Genomic DNA, 18959 nt, shown 5'->3' with positions numbered 1-18959 from the left:
TGGAAAGGACCTTGAACACAGGGAGAGGAGTAGGAGCTAGAAGAATGCAAAATCATCCCAGTAGTTTGGGAGTGTGGGACAGAAGTTGGTCATCTGTAGTGATGAAGATCCCAAGTGATTGCTGATTCTTCTGCTTCACTTCCTTGTGCGTGCTACAGTCATTTCCCGGTTATCCCACTCTTCAAAAGCCTTGGTCTTCCCAGAACAGCACAGGCTTGCAATAAAAAATGTGCTCAATATGGCTTACATAAGAGCAATTTGAGTCAAGTTACAGGCTAGAAAACCCCAGTGCAGGCCTTGCATATGTCAGGAATTGCCTGTTTCTCTCCTGTCTGAGCTTCCCAGGTTTGTAAGCTGTGAACCTTTGCCTCAGCAAACTGATGTTAGTCACTGAGTACCTTCCTTGGGCTCCCCACAATGAGGTCCTCTGGCCTTGCAGCAGGCATTTCTGGAGCACATGGATGTGACTGGGCACTGCAGAAAATGAGGTGATGGCACCTGGGTGCTTTAGAGGATAAAGGGTCCTGGTGGCCTCTCCCTACCCATGAGCTCAAGGGTGACATTCCCTGCAGAGAATGCCAGAACTTGGGGTTTGTCTCTCTGCCACACCTCAGAAGAAAAGAGCACGAGCTATGGACATCCTCCAGCCCCTTTTGTTGTAACTTCTCCCTCCTGCAAGTGTGTAAAGAGAGCAGGCAGGGATAATGGAGAGTGCAGGGATGAGGACAGCTCCTTGAGAAGAGAGGAGTGGGGTTTGGTTTCTCATCATGGGTGGGCTGTGTCATTAGGAGAAGGTGCAAGGAGCCTTACCCTGATTGGATTGGAGCTGTCAGGGGGGCTTTAGAGGGACACATTTACTGTCTGTATTCAGGTTCTTCTCTCCTGGTGGGGCCAGTACCAGGGGGTGAGAAATGGCTGTGCCTCTTTCTACTCCCCAACTTTTCCATTCCAGATATTTATTTGTAGCCCTTCCATCACTCATTTCTTCTCATTTCCTTCAATTTAAGGCACATGGAGCATGATAGATTCAAGCAGCTCTGACCGTTCACAGCTCAGCAGCTTTCCTACTTACTGCGACAGGCATGAGGAATGACCACCTCCTGAATTCAATACCACGAGGCCTGAAAAGTAGCAGGAGTTTAACAGCCTGTTTAGGATGTTATCAAAGAGCCCACTCAGCCTTCAGAAGTTCTTTTACACTGGTAGATCAAATCTCCCCAAGTTCCCCCCTTTGCCACCCCAGCCCTGCTTTGCCATTTCAGAAGACAGCGAGAGTTTCATTAGCATGGTACAGATGTCTGTGCTGGCTAAATCAGAGTCTCTGAGATTCCAGCCATGATTGAACCCTACAGGGAGCAAACAGGGAGCAGACCAAGGTATATGCTGACACAGAATGTGCTGCCTGAAGTGGATCTGGGGTCTAGCAATAACCCCTTTGATAATGTGCAGCAAGAAATCACACCACTTCTCTTTTCCCTAATTAAGAGTGTCAGAGTGACTCGGCTTTTGATTGCAGTGAATTCTGATCATCTGAGGGAGGAGAAAGAGAACTCTGAGACACAATGATAAACCCATTCAGCCACCCACTCAGCAAATCACAAAAGTTTTTTTTTTACTTTAAATTTCATATGAGCTCCACAGGGAGACAGATCTTCAGTGCCCAGAGCTACCTGACATTTTAATAATATCTGATCATTATATGGAGCCTTTCATCCCAAAGCATTTTCCCCGAGTATTTATACTGCACACGTATACAGGAGTCATCCTGTCATTTCTGGTGAGGAATAACATTCAGCCTTATACATATGCAGCTGTGGGCTTAGCCCACACAGTGTGCAAGGAGATTGGCTTGTCAGAGCACTCAGCCTCCCCCACAACCACCTGAAGGATGATGGGCCACCTCTGCTGCAGCCACAAACCTGCTACTGCAGTCCTGGGGGTTGTGCACCACATTCACGCGCCTTCCAACTGGCTTTCAAGGAATAGACAGGGAAAAAAGTGACAGAAGTGAGAAAGGAACTTCAATATTCCCAAGAGCCCCTCTTCATAGAATGGTTTTGAAAGGGCTTTAAGGATCATCTAGTTTCAATCCCCTGCCATGGGCAGAGACAGCTTTCACTAAACTAGATTGCTCAAATCCCCATCCAGCCTGGCCTGAAACACTTCCAGGAATGAGGCATCCACAACTTCTCTGGGCAACCTATGTCAGTGTCTCACCACTCTGACAGTAAAGAATTTCTTCCTTGAATCTGATCTAAACCTGCCCTGTCAGTGTGAAGCCATTTCTACTTGTCCTGTTCCAACATGGCCTTGTAAAAAGTCCCTCTCCAGCTCCCTTGCAGCCCCCTTTAGGTGTGTGAAGATACTCTAAGATCTCTCTGAAGATACTCTAAGGTCTCTCCTTAGAACCTTCTCTTCTCCAGGTTGAACAACCCCAACTGCCCTGTCCTCGCAGGAGAGTTGCTCCAGCCCTTTTATCATCTTCATGGCCCTCCTCTGACATTGCTCCAGCAGGTCCCTGTCCTTCCTACGTTAGGAGCCCCAGAGCTGATGCAGCCCTGCAGGTGGGGTCTCACCAGAGAAGAGCAGAGGGGCAGAATCCCCTCCCTCACCCTGCTTTTGATGCAGCCCAGGATACAATTGGTTTTCTGGGCTTCAGAAAACCAATTTGCTGGGTCATGTATTATCTTCTCATCAAACAATATTCCCAAGTCACTCTAAGGAACCTCAGAAAGAGTTTGTCATCCTGATCAAGATCCACTCCAAAGGAATAAGAACTCCAAAGTCCTAAAGACCATTTCAAAATGTTTTCACAAATTCTCAATCTCAAGTAAACATGAAGTACCTCCTCCTTGCTGACTTCAGCAGAGATGGTGGGCAAGTGATGCTTTCATTTAGCCAGCCATTGGTTTGCTGCAATTCCCTAAAACAAAGCGTGCAAAATGACAATTACCTTTTATCTTGCAAAACAACCACCTTCACATCACATAAAACATCTGTGTTAAATCATCAGGAACCTACACATAAATCCAGCTTTAGAAAATGAAGCAAACTGATCATACTTTTGAAAATGTGCGTGAAGTAACTTTCCTATTAGTCATCCATATTTTGCATATGTACATTCCCGTAAAATAAATGGGCTCAAATACAATGGAAGAATATAAAGAGATAATTTCAATGAGAAAAGCATTTTCAGATTATTGCTAGTTGCCTAAAACTCAGCAGGTGAAAGTTACAATAGTAAAAGCTTTATAATGAAAAACCTGAAAGCATCTCTCTGGCAAATGGATCAGAAAAATAGGATGTCAAGAGCACCATAATACAATTAATCTTCACTCTTGAAAATGCTTCTATTGTGTGGGATAAATCAGATAAACAAACCTTAGATCCATCCATTTGAAGTTTTTCATTCACAAGGTCTTACATTCACAGGTTTAGTTTGTCTACATTGCCATTCCTATAATTTTAATGCCAGATAACTTTTCAAGTTTTCAACTGTTTATTTGCTAATACCAGTGCACTCTTAAATTTACATTAACAGTAAATATTATATTAGCGTATTTGAAAACTCAATTTCTATATGAGTGTCCTTTAAAAGTAATTGCAATGTGATGTTTCTGACAAAACCAACGCTAGCTTCTTGCATAGAACAAAATAAGTTACCAAGTTCAGGCTTGATTTGAATAAAATGATGAAACCTGGTGCCTATAATTTCTATTGATAGACCAGTCATATTCACCAGCAGTGCAGCATATCGCACGTGTGTCCTTCTGCATCACTTGGTAGGTAGTAGAAGGAAAAGGATCTTGTAAGACCCTGGAAAAAAACACTGAAAAGCAAAGGGGTTTTTTTTTATGAATTTTTGACCTGGTGCTGACTCTAACAGTGGCACTAGGTAGTTGTGAGAGCTCTAGTTTTGGGCAGATGGTTGGGTGCCTCATTCCTTGCCTCGTTCTTTTCATATGTGATGCACCATTGCAAAGTTTTACTGAGTTTTTTTAAACTGAGTTATCCCAGTACAAATAGAAAAGGCCAAGAAACCTCTCTGCATATAGAGAGTGTGTCACAAGGCCATTTAACTTCGTGCTAGGCACTTTTCTAAAACCAATTCTTAGGCTGTGAGGAGACAGGACCATGTAAAATATGAGCTTTCTAGGAAGTAGTTAATTCACCAGCACCAGACAATTCATTTGAAGCAACAAAAGAATGATATTAATCAAAATTGCAAGCAATTTTCTAGTCAGAGTATTTTTAGAGGAATAGTCATCAGAGAGTCAGAAACAGTCACTGAAGAGGACAGACTGAGAGAAGAGCTATGTAAAACACACGATATTTTTTAAAGTTAGGAAAGTTTTAAGTTACTTTCAGAGTTCAGACACTCACCAAATTGTCACACATCACATCACACACCACAGTGTGCAGCTGATGAAGGGGAAAAAGTTCCATTAAAGAAAGAATTAAAGACATTTGGCCTAAACCAAGCGTTACTGGTTTTGGGAGATGCTGAATCCTTGCAGCCTGACAGAGGCAAGGTGGTCATAGCTCCATGGAATGGACCTGCAGCTACACAGAGCACACATTCCTCACAGGCATGTGGAAGAACACACATCTACAACACATGCACCACATGGGTCCATCTATATACACATGACCAGCCCCACAGATCAGCACAAACTCAGCATCATAAACATCAACAGCACTGAGGTACACAAACAGGTTAAGGTCCATTAGTGGGAAATACAACTGCAGGCTTACATATATACACAATGTGAATCCCTCCAGAAACTGGACTTTGACTCCCAGGCTGTCCCATAACTGGCTCCTCCATACACACACACAGACACACAGACATATAGACACACTGACACACACAGACACAGTAGTTTTTTAGCCATTCCCCAGATTCCATGGTGTTCCCAGTTGGTGGCTTGGACAGCCAGGTCTCTCTAACTGCAGCACTCCAGGCTGCAGTGGCTCTCTGATTGCTGATCCCACTCCAGCTGCTCTGCTCAGATGCCCTTATGGCCCCCCATGCACACATAAGAGTCCCTCACCCAGGAAAAGAGACATTATTTTGGTGGGTTTTATACACTGATCAGGGCCTGACATGGTCAGACAAGTGTACTGACCAGCAACCTGGTTTCATGCAACCACTCCCTTTTATCCCCTCCCAAACTGCCATGATCCCTTCTTTTCCTGCTACTTCTTCCCCTGCTGAGGACCTCAGCTAGGTTTTGTACTACCCCATAAACCTCTGCTCCTACATCCCATAACAAGTCCCAGATTCCTACAAGCCATGCTCCCTCAGTCTGTAGGATGTTTCAGAGAGGTGGACTGATGTCATGTTCGGTCCCTGGGGCTGATACTTTCCTGTGACACCCCTGGCAGGAGCTGGGTCAGGGGACTCTGCTTTCTCTGATTAGCTTATCACATTTTCCCCATCTATAATGGTGCCTCTGCACTCCTTTGTGCTTGTGGAAACAAGACTTGAATCACAAGTATCGCAAGGATGGAGCAAGTGATTGTGGTTGGAAAATCCCTTCTGCAGGGGACAGAGGCACCCTCTGTTGATAAGGGTGCAGGTCTGGGATGCTGCAGAGAAACTGCTGAGCCATTGGATTGCTGCCTTTCTGTTGCACATTCATGTGAACAGAACTAGAGATCTCCCAAGGTCATCTGCCTGATTTTGTGATGCTGTGATCATCTGAGTCACAATCACTGCCTGTGAGTGTACTCATACGTTGCCACATTTGCAAGGAAATTTGTTTTAAGTTAAATTTAAATAAGCTCTTTCACTGTAGCTTAGTTCAACTTGGATTGAATAATTTTGAATTCACCATGGATAAGAACATAGACAAGGACAGTAGCCCATTCTCAACTGACAACCATGCTAAGCTGTCAGGAGTTGTCCTGTACCTCAACCTTGCATGTCCTCATAAATTTAAGGTGCCTGATTTGATGTGCATTGAAAGTATTGCAAGGCTTCCATTCACTTGATTGGTTATTGAATTATGCTTCACTCAGGTTAAAACTGCAAGATTAAATTTTCAGATGTAGTTCTGAAGTACATTTAAAGAAAGACTAGCAAAGCAAACCCATCTATACCAGACTACAGGAGGTTCACAGATAAATGCAAATAAACTAAATATATACAATTCTTCATGCTGCAGACCAGTTTTTATCCAAGTTTTCAGTCAAACCTGCCTGGTCCTCAATAAGTAGTTTGGGCAAACTCACCTGAAGTCCCAGCCCAGTTCTGTGTGCTCAGAGCAGACACACATATGTCTTTCAATACCTTACAGGCTGTAGATTTGGTATTGTGTCTGCGTGGCTGTTTCTTCTGTCAGGATTTTAAAATTGCCTTTTATTTCCAAGCTTACAGCATCACTCTGGCCTGCTGTTAATAGCCTGCAAAATTTTTGCTTATGTTTCATATATATAGTTTTTTTCTCCTCCTACTCATTTTCTCTCATAAGTCCCCTGGCTGATGAGAAAGTGTTGTGTATCCCTTACATCTAACAACATTCAGCAGTTGCTCTGTTTTTCCTGCTGTGACAAACATCAAGTCTTTCCTTTTTCTGCCACTGTTTTAATGCCATAGACAATTGGCTTTGTACGTATAATAAAAATACAAACCTTTCCAGAGGCTGGTAGGTTTATGGGATTTTTACTGGGCCTTTCTGAAGACACAATATTATTTTTAATCCCTCCCCACACAATTCTTCAGAATTCTATAAACTACAACAAAGAAAATGAGGTCTTTGAAGACAGTATGCAAGCAGTCATCATTCCCCCTGGATTCAAAGATAATTGTCAAATGCTTGGATTACCAAGAGAGTGGAGGGAATATTTCATCTCTTTGAATATCTTTGCATCCTGGGCACATGTCAGGTATCTTCAGTGTCACGTTCATTAAATCCTGTACTCTGCCTTTCAAAGCAGAGTCCTGGACAACAGATGGTATAGAACTGTACTCTGGCCAGAGGGGTTTCCAGGTGGGGCAGCTACTGTGCAAGCCCTGCTCAACTCTTGCTCAGTGGTTATGGAGAATATCAAGTCCTCAGTCCCCCCATTTTTAGGGATGCTGGCTAGCATGTATTTTCAGGCAAGAACAAATATTTTGTCTGCCTTTTTTGCACTAGTTTAAGACTGACCTGAAGAGGATTAATGCTATCTAGATTGAGAACTTTTTATTTAATATCTTACTTTTCCGTAGGGGAAAAAAGAAACCAATAAAGGAGAGAAAGGTCCAAGTCATCCAGCCTAAATATCTGGAGTTTTCTGATCTGCTAGAGCCCTGGAGTGCAGAGCTAGCCTTTTTTTCTTATAGGATCTCTGACTATCTTGTGTGGAATTTTACCACCTCTCTTCTACTCTTCAGGAGCTCTGTGTTTTTCACTGGCAAAAAGACACAGAGTGGCAAGTGCACTTCTCTTAAGAGTCACTCTCTCATTTGCTGTGGGTCCAGTGTTAGACACAGCTTCTCTCTGGACAGTGAGACCAGGCAACTTTTGGAGCAATATATTTACCCGTGCCTCTTCCAAAAGAAGCCAAGATACTTGAGTGAATGATGAAAAGCAAACTTCTCTCCCACCTTACAGCTAGGCAGTGCAAAACTGCCATGTATGACTCTCCACAGCTATCAGCTCTGTGTCAATGGTGGTTTCAGAGATCTGCTTGTGGAAATTAATAGTCCATGGGATAAAATTGTCATTTCATCAAGCAAGGTCTTCTGAAAGTTTTCCAGAAAGACTTGATGTCTGTTTCTCCCTCCCTGGTTCAAATGCAGGGAGCCCTGAATGAAAGTGTTGGTCCCAAGAGATATTCTACAGAACCATAGGGATTTCAATCCCATGAGGCAAATTCATCATCTGCTGATGGATTAAAGTGTCATTTGCAAGAAAAAGCTCCAAGCTGGCAATGGTGAGAGCATCACACAGAGTGGTTGCATTCATACTGAGCAGCTCTGGAGCTGTCATCATCAAATTGGTCCCCTTTGTTTTCCAATGCCTGACACAATTTGTGAATAATAAATAGGACCAGGTCCCTAATGATCTCCAGGTGTGATTTAACCTGGATTAAGCTTTTCACACACAGTGTTTAGTTCTTGCAAGGTCATTTCATTTCTAATAAGTACCAGTTTGCACATGCTCAGCTGTGTTCTTGTCCTTTAATGCAGTAACTGACAGATGGTAGCAAAATGTAGCAAAATATTCCTTTTGTAATGAAACCTGCTGAAGGAGACTGCTTAGGGCCTCAGAAAATATAATTTGCCAAATAAAGAATGGTCTCCAGGAAAGAAAGGAAATACTGTAATGCAGTATATATTAACTCATTTTCCTCAGGCATCTGGTGATCAGTAGTTTTTTCTCACATCAGAGAGGTGACCTGACCGGTTTTTTCCAATTATTTATTGCCTCATTCACCTCTGTACTTTTAAAAGTCTTGTTTCTGTGGGTTGACATAAGTAGTGCCTCTAAAAACGTGTAAATTAACTGCATGAAGATTTATTGTAAAGGTTTCATAGGTACCAGATTTGTATCTGCATTATGCTGTCAGATTCTTAAGGTTTTCACTTATGCTATAATTAACCCAGTTTCTGGGTGAATTTCACACCCATTTTTTAGACCCAATTATGCCATTTCTCTTAAACCACTATTAATTCCTAGCAGCATTGCTACTGAATTCTGATTTAGTTTATATGACTATACATACCCTGTATTTTCTCATGGCCTGCAAACTTCTTTTGGCAGCTGAATACATCAGAGTGATCTAATTTATTATCTTCTGTGAGGCAGGTAGCATTGAATGGCAGAAACCTCTCATTTTAAAGCCTCCAAGAACCTGCAACTTTCTTCTAAAGCCAGTGGTTTGCTGGGTATCTATCTTTGCTACTCATTTCCTCAGGCTTCCCCATAAAAAAAAATTTTACTCTTTTATCCTCTGTTCCAGCGTACAGCTAAGGAGGACTTGATGTGACTTCCTTTAGCATCCATTTACACTGTCCTATAAATCATACAAAACGTTCTGCACAGGCTCAAATCTAGGCATTAAATGAGAATCCATCTGTTCCTTGCTCCCATTGGGATTATAGTTTTTTTCTCTGCATCACTGCTTGACAAAACTTCTAATCCCACCTGAAACTACGAGTGTGCTGTGTTTGGGGCCTGTTATATCAAATACACATCTCTCTGCTCCCACCTTCCCCCCTCAGGATTTGCTATTTTTAGATTGCTTTTCCATCTCTGATGGAGTCAAAGTTGCATCTTAAACTATACAAGCTCTGGTGGTATCTGCTACTCTGCTTTTCTGCTGCAGTATCACAAAATCTGTCATCCAGCTCTGTTCTGATCTGTAACCCTCTTGTCATTACTGCCCTCTTGGAGAAAGTCATGTAAACACCTTTTGTTTCAGCTTCTTCTTTCACTGCTTTTGGATGTCATGGCCAGCAGGAGATCCAAATTTGCATTAGCCTTTGGCTCTGTCAGGAGGGGAATCAACAGTGCTGGACAATTTAAAGCATGCTGCTGCTTCTGCTACAGTGTGCCTTGTGCATTACAACACTACAGGAGTGTTAATGCCAAGGTGATGGAGCTGCCAGAGCACCCAGGAGCGCCCTTGTTTTCAGAGGGGATCACTGCCAACTCTTGAACTGCAGACTCCCAAAACTAAAAATACACAACTGAAAAGTTGTTTGATCTCTACTAACTAAAAAGCCAGCAAAGGCTGATGTGCACAACTCCACATAGACCTGAGGCCAGGAGAAACACCTCAGCTGCCTATTACAACTGTGACAAAGCCCAGATCACCGAATGGACCTCACGCCTCCTTTGGTGCAGGCCAGGGCCTGTCAGAGCCCCTTGTTTCTGGGGCTGGGGATGCACATGTGCAGGTATGTCACTTGTGTGCACACAGAGTTCCTTGGCTGACACATGGCAGCTTGTTCTTCCTTGTGACACGAAGGAGCACTGGTAGCCACGAAGCATCTGAGCCACGAGGCACCTGCCCGTTGGAGCAGGCCTATGAAGAGCACAGACTACGTCACTGAGCACAGACTACGTCATTTGGCTCATGCTGTTTGTAGTTTCTTTTTCTTTTTCAATTAAAAATGGGGAAGTGTGTGGCTCTTTTTACCAGTCTCACAGACTGTGAAGCCTTTAGTCATCCATAAAGAGGCACATTTGACATACTTTGGAGTTTATGCCTTTTTTTAGCGTGGATTATTCACACCTTCAGAAATGCCTCCAAGCAATCCAAGCCCAGTGTCCCTCTTCTATTGCCAAAAGTCCTTGCCAAAATTTTTGGAGCAAGGCAACACACCATGGGTATATCCTAAATGAGCCACATCATTATACCAAATAGTACATATTTGCCTGCATTTAAGGCTGCCCAGTCCCACACAACCTCCAGCAGCTTACCTTGACTCCCTCAAACAGAACAAGAGCACCATTCCTTCACAGTCCCACCTCACAGCACCGTGTCTCCAGCACCATGATCTCTGCCTCCAAGGTTTTGCATGGACCTGCTGAGCATTTCCCAGAGCAGATGCAGCAGGGTGAGTCACGGCCTCACCGAGGAACGAGTCATTGCACATTGGCTGCTCCATGGAAACAGCCCATGGATATGCTTGAATATCGTGCAATACACTCTGAGGTCACTTGCATGCCTTGGAAATAATTTATTTCCTTCATCTGTGCCCAGTCACACAACTGCCTGGCTACTTCTGATGGAGCATCTGCTATGTGATCTCTCAGACGAAATTTAGGTGGTTCAGGACACCTCATTCCAGAAAAAAAAGAGCTCCAAGTGGGAGCCTTGACTTGTTTGCCCTTCAGGTTGGTGCACTTTCAGTCCTTAAAATAAGATGGCTTTATGCAAACCACCTGTTAGGAACGGTCTTCCTGAAATGGGGGTGCTGACCCCCAAAACATACCTGAGAGTTGTTTGGGATGGGCCAATGCCATGCCAGATGCCAGGCACTGGTTGAAGAGTGTAACAGGGCAGAGGGTTGTGCTCTAGTAGCTAGAAATGTTGTTAGAGACTGCTGAATTTACTCTTATGGCTGTAGCTGAATGTCTCCATCCATGTTCCCTGGAGGCAGTCTTGGTTTACAGATTTAATAGCTACAAAATGTGAATTTTCTGACCATTTCCTCACTTTATGGCACAATCTCTCCAGCTGTTATAATGAAGAAGCACTAGCAACAAAGTTATTACTTACTCCTCAAGCAAAATTTCTCTTCTTGGCAGCACTTGACATAAAGGTAGTTCAAAATGTGTCTTAATATTCTGCAAACAAATCAATTATTTATAATTGTCTTGTCTTTAGATGTGAATTAAAGTAATGATTTTTTTTTATATAGTTAAAAGGAAGCAGACAAGTTTAATTGAGATAAATGAAATCTACATGACCACCTGTTTGTTTTTTAAACTTTATAGGAAATCAATGTATTGACAGTAGCATTGGTCAACCAGGACAGAGAAAAGAACTCAGAGAAACGAAGCCCAGGTCTAAAATCAGAGAAAGAGGCACTATTAATAGGTAAGAGAATCCCAAAGAAGATTTCTGAGAACAAAATGCCCTCTAACAGGTTTCTGTTTTGCATATATGTTTACACACATCTTTGTGCTAAGTAAAAAAGAAAAAATAATAGAATTTTTTTTATCTGGGTTCATAATGGCTTTTAGTAAGAAAAAATCCTAAAATACAACTGAACTTTGCCATTCTGAAAATTTCTGCAGTTTAATGAAAGGATTTCAGGTATGAAGAAAATTGCAGAATCTAAAGTCATCATATATTCATGCTTCATTTAGACTTGCAGCATGAATGTATGATGACTTTATTTACATCAAGATTTAGCAGGCCAGAGTTGTATAGCTTGTTATATGTTTATTAGAAAAAGTGGTGAAGGGGAAGGGGATGGAAATAATATTAGTAAACTACCAAGCAAAAAATGTATCTACTACATGTATTAAGCAAGCCAGATTTATGCCTTTGACATTAGGTGAGGGAATTAGCAATATGAATATTTATAAAGAATACCACAAGGACTGTCATACCCTTTACCTAGAATAAAATTTTTAAAATCAACTCTTAAATAGTGCCTAAAGCTTATAGGCAGTGGGCCAGCTAAGTGGCATTTAGCCACACAGAACTGACTGTACCCATGCCACCCTTGGAGGGAACATGCCACATGTTTAGACCCACACATATTTTTGCATTTGGTTTCAATGGGGTAGGTTTTCAGGGAGTATGAAGGCCCACAGCTCCAAAGCATACCCTGTGGCATGGCAACAGAAATGTTGAGCTGAAAGAACTGGTTCAATTTCTTTGGTTTAGTCTTTTCACAAATCAGTGGTATCCTGATAAATGGTAGTTCCAAGACTGCCTTAGTTTGTTTAAATGCAACTCGTTTTCATCACCTAGGCACCAGGAAGATTGCTGGCCTATTGCTGAGGCACAGATTCAGCAGTTCACAAGTTCAATTCAGACCAAAGAGGTCATTTAAAAGTGAAGAATGTATCTAAACATTTAAAGTGCTTAGTACACAAACTCCCTGTGATAAGGGAGATGCAAACAGTGGAATATACAGAAATGTATGACTTGATTGAATCCTGCTTTTTATAATTAAATCCAGAGTTTTAATTGCAGGGGCAGTACTTGATCTTCTCGAAGTTCAGCCTGTGAGAAAGACTGCAAGAATGGGATTTAAAAAACGGAATAACAAACTTTTTTTCTAGGTCACTCAATATCTGACTGTAACGAATGGTGGCAGTGTCCCCAAGTGGGTCCTGAACATCTGCTGTTCAGTGGCCCACTCAGATAAACAGAATAACCTCAGTTAAGATATTACTGGTCATAATATCCCACAACTGACTCACTGTTACAGTCCAAAGATTAAAGATTCCTCAAGATGGATTTCATGTTATCTCTTCCTCTGAGGCATGATCAGATATGGCAAGGGAATAATGGGCCTTGCCTCCATCCAGTCACCAAGTTTTTCTGTATTTATGCGGTGTTGTCTTCGAGGAAAAGTGCATAAAAGAAAAAAAATATCATGGAACTCCAGTCAATAATTACAAAATATTGACAAATTACATATTATTTACATTATATGAAAGAGCTGCTTTGAATGTCCTGAATTCAAAAGCCTCAGGAACCACATAACAGATGCAATGACACTGGTAAAATGTGATTTGAGTACAAATTGGATTTCCAGTCATCTCATCCAAGTGTGATGGTCTTGACTTCTGCTTCTAGAGCTCTTTTGTGGTTACCTGTAGTCACCCCCAGCCAAGGAAGGTCACTGCTGCTAGGACTTGCCATAGTAAAAAATTTATTATATGCCACTTCAAATGCAGGACCAGAAGTTTGTAAATGCTGTTTGAAAAGTGGAGGAGGAAAAAAGGTGTGCTTTGCAAAGCCAGTCTGAAATGCGTTAAATATTGCTTATCAGTTTCAACCACGGCCAGTACTTAGGGAAAAACTAAATCCAAGATTATCCAAATTCATTCAGCATCAAGAAAGCAGTATGGCCTGCAGTACACAAGATACAGTGACCCATTTTTGTCATTTGTAAGCATTTTTAATCCTGGTGTTTGTGATTTAAGTATAAGAAATTTCCCCTAGGGTGGTTCAGCTAAGAAGCCCATCCAAAGAGAGTTGAAAATATTTGTTCTGATTCTTACAGTTCAGCTCTCCCCAAACAGCCAGTAACACACATGCCATTTTGTATTTTCACTGTTTGCTTAGAAGAAGAGATATTGGGTAGTGCTTTTAATAGCAATACTGATGCCCCAAATCTTGTTTTCTCTGGTCATCATTATTAATACTGTCACTTGATTTTCACTGCAAAAAAAGACCTCTAGACTTAGATCCTGACTCCTTCTAAGCCATTTTTAATTCCCATACCTTTTATGATCATCCTGAAACAACAATGAAGATAGACAGAACATGCTCTCTCTTAAGGAAAAGTAAATAAGCAAATGTGTCATAAAGCATTTGTGTTTTCTTCAGCAGCATTTAGGGGTAATATGGATTAAGTACTTTTCATAACCAGCATCTGCATAATTACTAGAAAAATTTGAGGGAGTGAGGGTTCTGACACAATTGTATGAAACATTTTCACAACAGAGAATCCAGTGAAGGGGAAAAAAACAATAATTTTACCATTACTATATCCACAATTTTATATTGGTAAATCAAGCATAAAATTAGTAGTTGAAATGCTCCCAGCAAGGCTTTGTTTAGAAATTCCTTTATTCATCAGTATATTATCTTGGTCACTTACTTGCTAACTGCTGTCATTCCTGAAGATGAGCTATTGTATTTAGCACATTACTATGACTGTATTAAAAATGTGCTGGTTTGTTATGTTTATTGAGATGTGCAAGGAAAATAAGAGTCATAATTCATGCTGAAAAACCTCAGAACAGACTCTTCAGAATTATTTTGCCTATTTTAATGATACAGTGTCTGAAGTAATTTTAACACTTTGTGTCTGTTTGTTTTTAATACAGGTATCATATCCACATTTCTTCACGTCCACCCTTTTGGAGCCAATATAGAGTATCTTTGGTCTTATATGCAGCAGTTGGACTCTAGGGTAAAAAAAAATTAATCAAAATCTATTTTCTTTTTAGAAATATTGTATTATTCTTTACTGCAGGTTAAACTCTTCATGCATTTCCATTAGAAAGATAATGGGATATGGGGCTTGGGGGTTTGCAGTCTTTATTCATTTGCAAATTACAGTGCACGTGCTTCTGTTGAGGTCTTTGCCTCAAACTGCTTAGCTATCCTTTGTGGCACTGAAGAGCAGAGCTCTAAATGGCAAAGACTAGCAGCTGATTTCATGACACATGATTCTGAAATATAGCTGGGGAGAAAAAAGCAGAACAAGAGGCAGGTTGTGGCCATGGCCATCAAACTGTGCAGTTTTTGGAGATGGCCCTTTGTTTTTTGAAAAGCTGTGAGTTGTATGTCACACTGAACCTTTATGATCACAGGAATGGACCATGTTTCATGTCCTTTGTCTCCATGTGGGAGCAGACACAACCACATAAAGGAATTGGGTGCACTAATTTCAGTGAAGCTGTGGCCAAGACAAAAGTGAGGCCAACACAAAACAGTGTGCAAAGTGTTTAATGCATCAGTTCATACAGTCTACAGTCAATAAATACCTGTAGGATAAGATTCTTTACTTACTTTTTAATATCTGCTGTAGAAAGAGATTAAATCAATCCCCCAGATAGGCCTGTTTCTCTGCACTGAATATTAAGCAAGTCAGAAGGTGAGAAGCTCAAGTGTGAAATGATGAGGTGAAAGGTACTCCAAGTGCTAAGCAGCAGCTTAGCAGATGCAGGGGTCACTCTGTGGCAGCCATTGCTCTGTCCCATGTCTGGCAATACTTGGGTGATGGTACTTTCCCAGATCTTGCAACACATCTCCTTTGATCCTGGTAATGTTTTGTTCCTGAGCAGCCCACTCAGCCCATAGCTAAGATCAGCTTATCACTGCTTTGGTGAGCTGCTTCATGCTTCTGGATGATCCTGGATCCTTCCTCTGTTTCTATGAAAAAGTGCAGAGCTAAAAGCGGAGGAGATCCTGAACTAGAAGCACACTGGAATTACAGCAGGCTGCATTGATGAATGAGGAAGGATGATGAATTTGGTAGGCACTGCCTTCAGGCCACGGCAACTCAGGTTTGCTAATGCTTTACAGTCCACTGCCACCCACAATGAAAAGGGAGTAGGGGATGGGGATGGGAGAAAGAGGTGAGAAACTGGTGAATTTCAAATTTTTAAAAAATATTTGGTTTTATCAAGACCTGATGAATCAAGAGCTTCACACTTCTGCTTCTCTGTGCCCCTGCCACTCATTCACTTTGCTTAGTCTTGTCCTGCATCACCCAGTCTGTCCAATCTCCTCAGTTATCTTTCAAGTCCCTCCTTAACATGGCATTTGTCTAAGTTTTAACTGCTTTTTTCCCTGGATGACCTCTCCAGCTCTGTATCTCTTGAGTGATGACAGCAGTCATTCCAAAATATGGACTTTCTGGGCTCCAGCCCTGCTGCTCATTGCTTCTCCCTAGTGAGCTCTTCAGCATTCTCACCCTGCACTTCTGTGGTCCCTTCTTGTGCATGGCTGTGGGCTCTGCCCTTGAGTTTTTGCTCACATGAGTAACATGTGGGCTCCTGTGAGGCTGCCAGGGTCAAGCTCCTGACTTCCAAACAGAGCCCTCAAGGAAGGAGCATTGTCTGCCATCCCTGCAGCTACCTCTGGACCTACCTACTGCATAATAAACACGAGCTGCAAAATTTGACCTCGTTGGTTTATTTTGGAAGCAACTGCTTGTAGAAACAAATTACTTTTTAATAGCGTGATCCAGAGATGCAATCTCAGAGATGAATTTCAATTACTTTCCATGGTTAGCCTGTCATTCCTCGCCTGAACAGGAATGATAAGGTCAGCATACCCGTGTGGGCTGAGGGCTCAGTATACATTGCACAAAAGTAACCAGACACCCACTACTGCCATGTGAGTACTTAAAAGATGGGTTGGATGACACTGAGGCTTTAGACTGCCTCCAGCACTGAGTTTTGGTGCCACCTTTAAAAAATAATTTAATCTTTCTGCTGCACTAACCTCTACAGAAAAATAAGAGGCAATAGATATTTTCTTACCCCCAATGGGTGCAGTGAAGTATAAATAGCACATTTTATGTTTATATACTGTTTCAAAAAGGAAAGGTTTCTTCATGGAAGGTTTCTACTACTGTGAATAAGCAGAAATATCATTATTTCCAGATAAACCTCTCAAACCATGGAGATACCTGTGGATGACAGGCAGCACCCACACATTTCTTTGCTGTTCCTTTCATGACCACCACTTTAGAAGCAGTAGGATAAAATGGCTCACATTCCATGATTGTTCATTTCTTGACTTCCCTACTGATTATACCAGAAAGGTTGCCTTTGTGAAAGTGTTTTCTGTAATGAGAGCATCTTGCCTATTAGGAAGGTGAGCAGTCATTAAGGTTTCAAAATGATAGAAACATCCTGAGCAATGCAGAACTGGGAGCTTTACTGCTTAATTATCTGGGTCTGCTGAACTGGGTAAGACCAAGGAAAGGTGACTCCATGGATAGTCAGCCTTCAGTAACAACAGGGAGCTGATCAAAATATTTTTGAAAGAGAAAAGCTGATGGAGCTGGGAAAAGCATTCAAAACCACGTAGGCAGAGAAGAAGAAGGTCCCGTCTGCTTCCTCGTCCTCACAAGAGCACCTATGACTGTAGTTTTTAGGTGGACTTCATACCACACTGTGGCCACAGGCCCAGCATGGCACTTGCCATTGCTTTACAGGGGGATGCTTTACAGGCATCTACAAGAGCAAAATCATTCCTTCAAGGAATCTGCACTTTCTTTGGAGTCTGGAAAGTCATATCAGGCTAAGCTTAAAAAAATGGTTGGCTGCTTTCGTATGGCCTGGATTCGTCTCCCCCCACACCCCTATTACATCTGTTCTCAATGTTTCCTCTTTACAAGCTACAGGACAGCTTTCTCACTTCAATTTTACCTTTGTTTCTTTCTCAGATCTCTGCAAATGAGATAGAAATGCTTTTGATGAGACTGCCACGCATGTTTAAACAAGAATTCACTGGTGTAGGAGCAACACTGGAAAAGAGGTGGAAGTTTTGTGCCTTTGAAGGAATTAAAACTGTCTGACTGTGACTAGTAATGAAGCTATGCAGAAGAAGAATTCCTAGAGCATGGCAGGGTTATAAAGTATTAAAGTAAGAATTTTGGGTTTGGGCACATAGTAGTATGTTTTCAAAGTTATCCAAGCCTAATTTTAGTTACATTTGTGACGTTCTCTTGTGAGTGGAAATGTAGTTGTGCACCAGTTCCTAAAATAAAATAAAATATCAAAAAAAGTTTCAAAATGTGACAGATTGTTTCCTATGAAAACTGAAGAAAGATACCACAGTCATAATGATTTCAAAATACTACATGTCCTACATCTAAGAAAAGCTCATTGAGCAAACAGTTAAGGAGAAAGATTGCCGGTTATGGTCGCTAAGCTACAGCGATCTATATGTGATATGTAATAGAACTCATTAAGTTTTGTTATAGAAAGTTCTTTCTGTTTAGTAAGAGAATTGAGTAATTTTACAGTGAGGAAAAGCATACCAAAAGAAAACTTGAAGATGTGTCTGAGGTTATTGTATTTTGTAAATTAAGTTATATGCTGTACCAGGGATTTTTGCCTTATTGAAAGAGGCCTGAAAATGTGATTGGAGTCCTCAAGAATGCTTTATCAAGAATATTATTTTTCTAATGTAACTATTCTCCATTACAAGTTCTTTTAACATGGATTGCATATCAATTTTCATAAACATGTAAATAAGGAAGAAACCAGTGTTACTGTATTGTATTTGGTATGTAACATTCAGGTTTATGCATCAAAATAAATATTCAGTTGCATTACTGTTACAAATTTTATAGCAGATATATTAATTTTTATCAATAAATATGACTTCTACCATATTGTTTGCATAAGTATTTCTTCTGACGTTATTGAATTTAAATTGATCCAGCAAGGGATTCCTGGAACATCTTTCCCCTACATGAACTATTAATTGCAGATGACTTTGTTAATTGAACTATAAATCAAAAATTTGCAATATTAGCTAAGATTAAAATATTGGTAGAAGAAGCAGCAGCATGGGCCTTTGATTTTATTTTTCAACAAGCAGATGGGTGAAAAATGAACACATTCAAATTTCCTCTTTTCCTTGTTGTGTTGGGTAAGAGCTGCTGTGGGTAAGAAACAGCAGCCCCCTCTTGGGCACATCCCTGTGCAGGCAGAGGAGCCAGACACCAGAGAGCTGGTCCTGTGAAGTGGGGCACCGACAGTGGGAAATAGAGAAAACTGAAACAGATGCAGGGAGTCTCC

The 18959-nt window shown here is 41.3% G+C and overlaps 1 protein-coding gene across 8 annotated transcripts in view; it reads left to right on the top strand.

Moving 5' to 3' along the window:
- ENOX1 (ecto-NOX disulfide-thiol exchanger 1) overlaps window positions 1–18550 on the top strand; it is a 357261-nt gene extending 338711 nt beyond the window's left edge. For all 8 annotated transcript variants that reach the window (XM_064714384.1, XM_064714364.1, XM_064714402.1 and 5 more), the window contains 3 exons: window positions 11439–11541; window positions 14520–14605; window positions 17597–18550. In XM_064714384.1, the coding sequence (XP_064570454.1) occupies window positions 11439–11541; window positions 14520–14605; window positions 17597–17728 (321 nt within the window). In that variant the 3' untranslated portion in view covers window positions 17729–18550. The remainder of the gene's footprint in view (window positions 1–11438; window positions 11542–14519; window positions 14606–17596) is intronic.
- The last annotated feature ends 409 nt before the right edge of the window (window positions 18551–18959 follow it).

Source organism: Zonotrichia leucophrys, chromosome 1 (genome assembly GCF_028769735.1).
Source record: "Zonotrichia leucophrys gambelii isolate GWCS_2022_RI chromosome 1, RI_Zleu_2.0, whole genome shotgun sequence".
Lineage (NCBI taxonomy): Eukaryota > Metazoa > Chordata > Aves > Passeriformes > Passerellidae > Zonotrichia > Zonotrichia leucophrys.
Note: the sequence above shows the minus strand (reverse complement) of the source record. Positions and strands in the feature narration are given on the sequence as shown.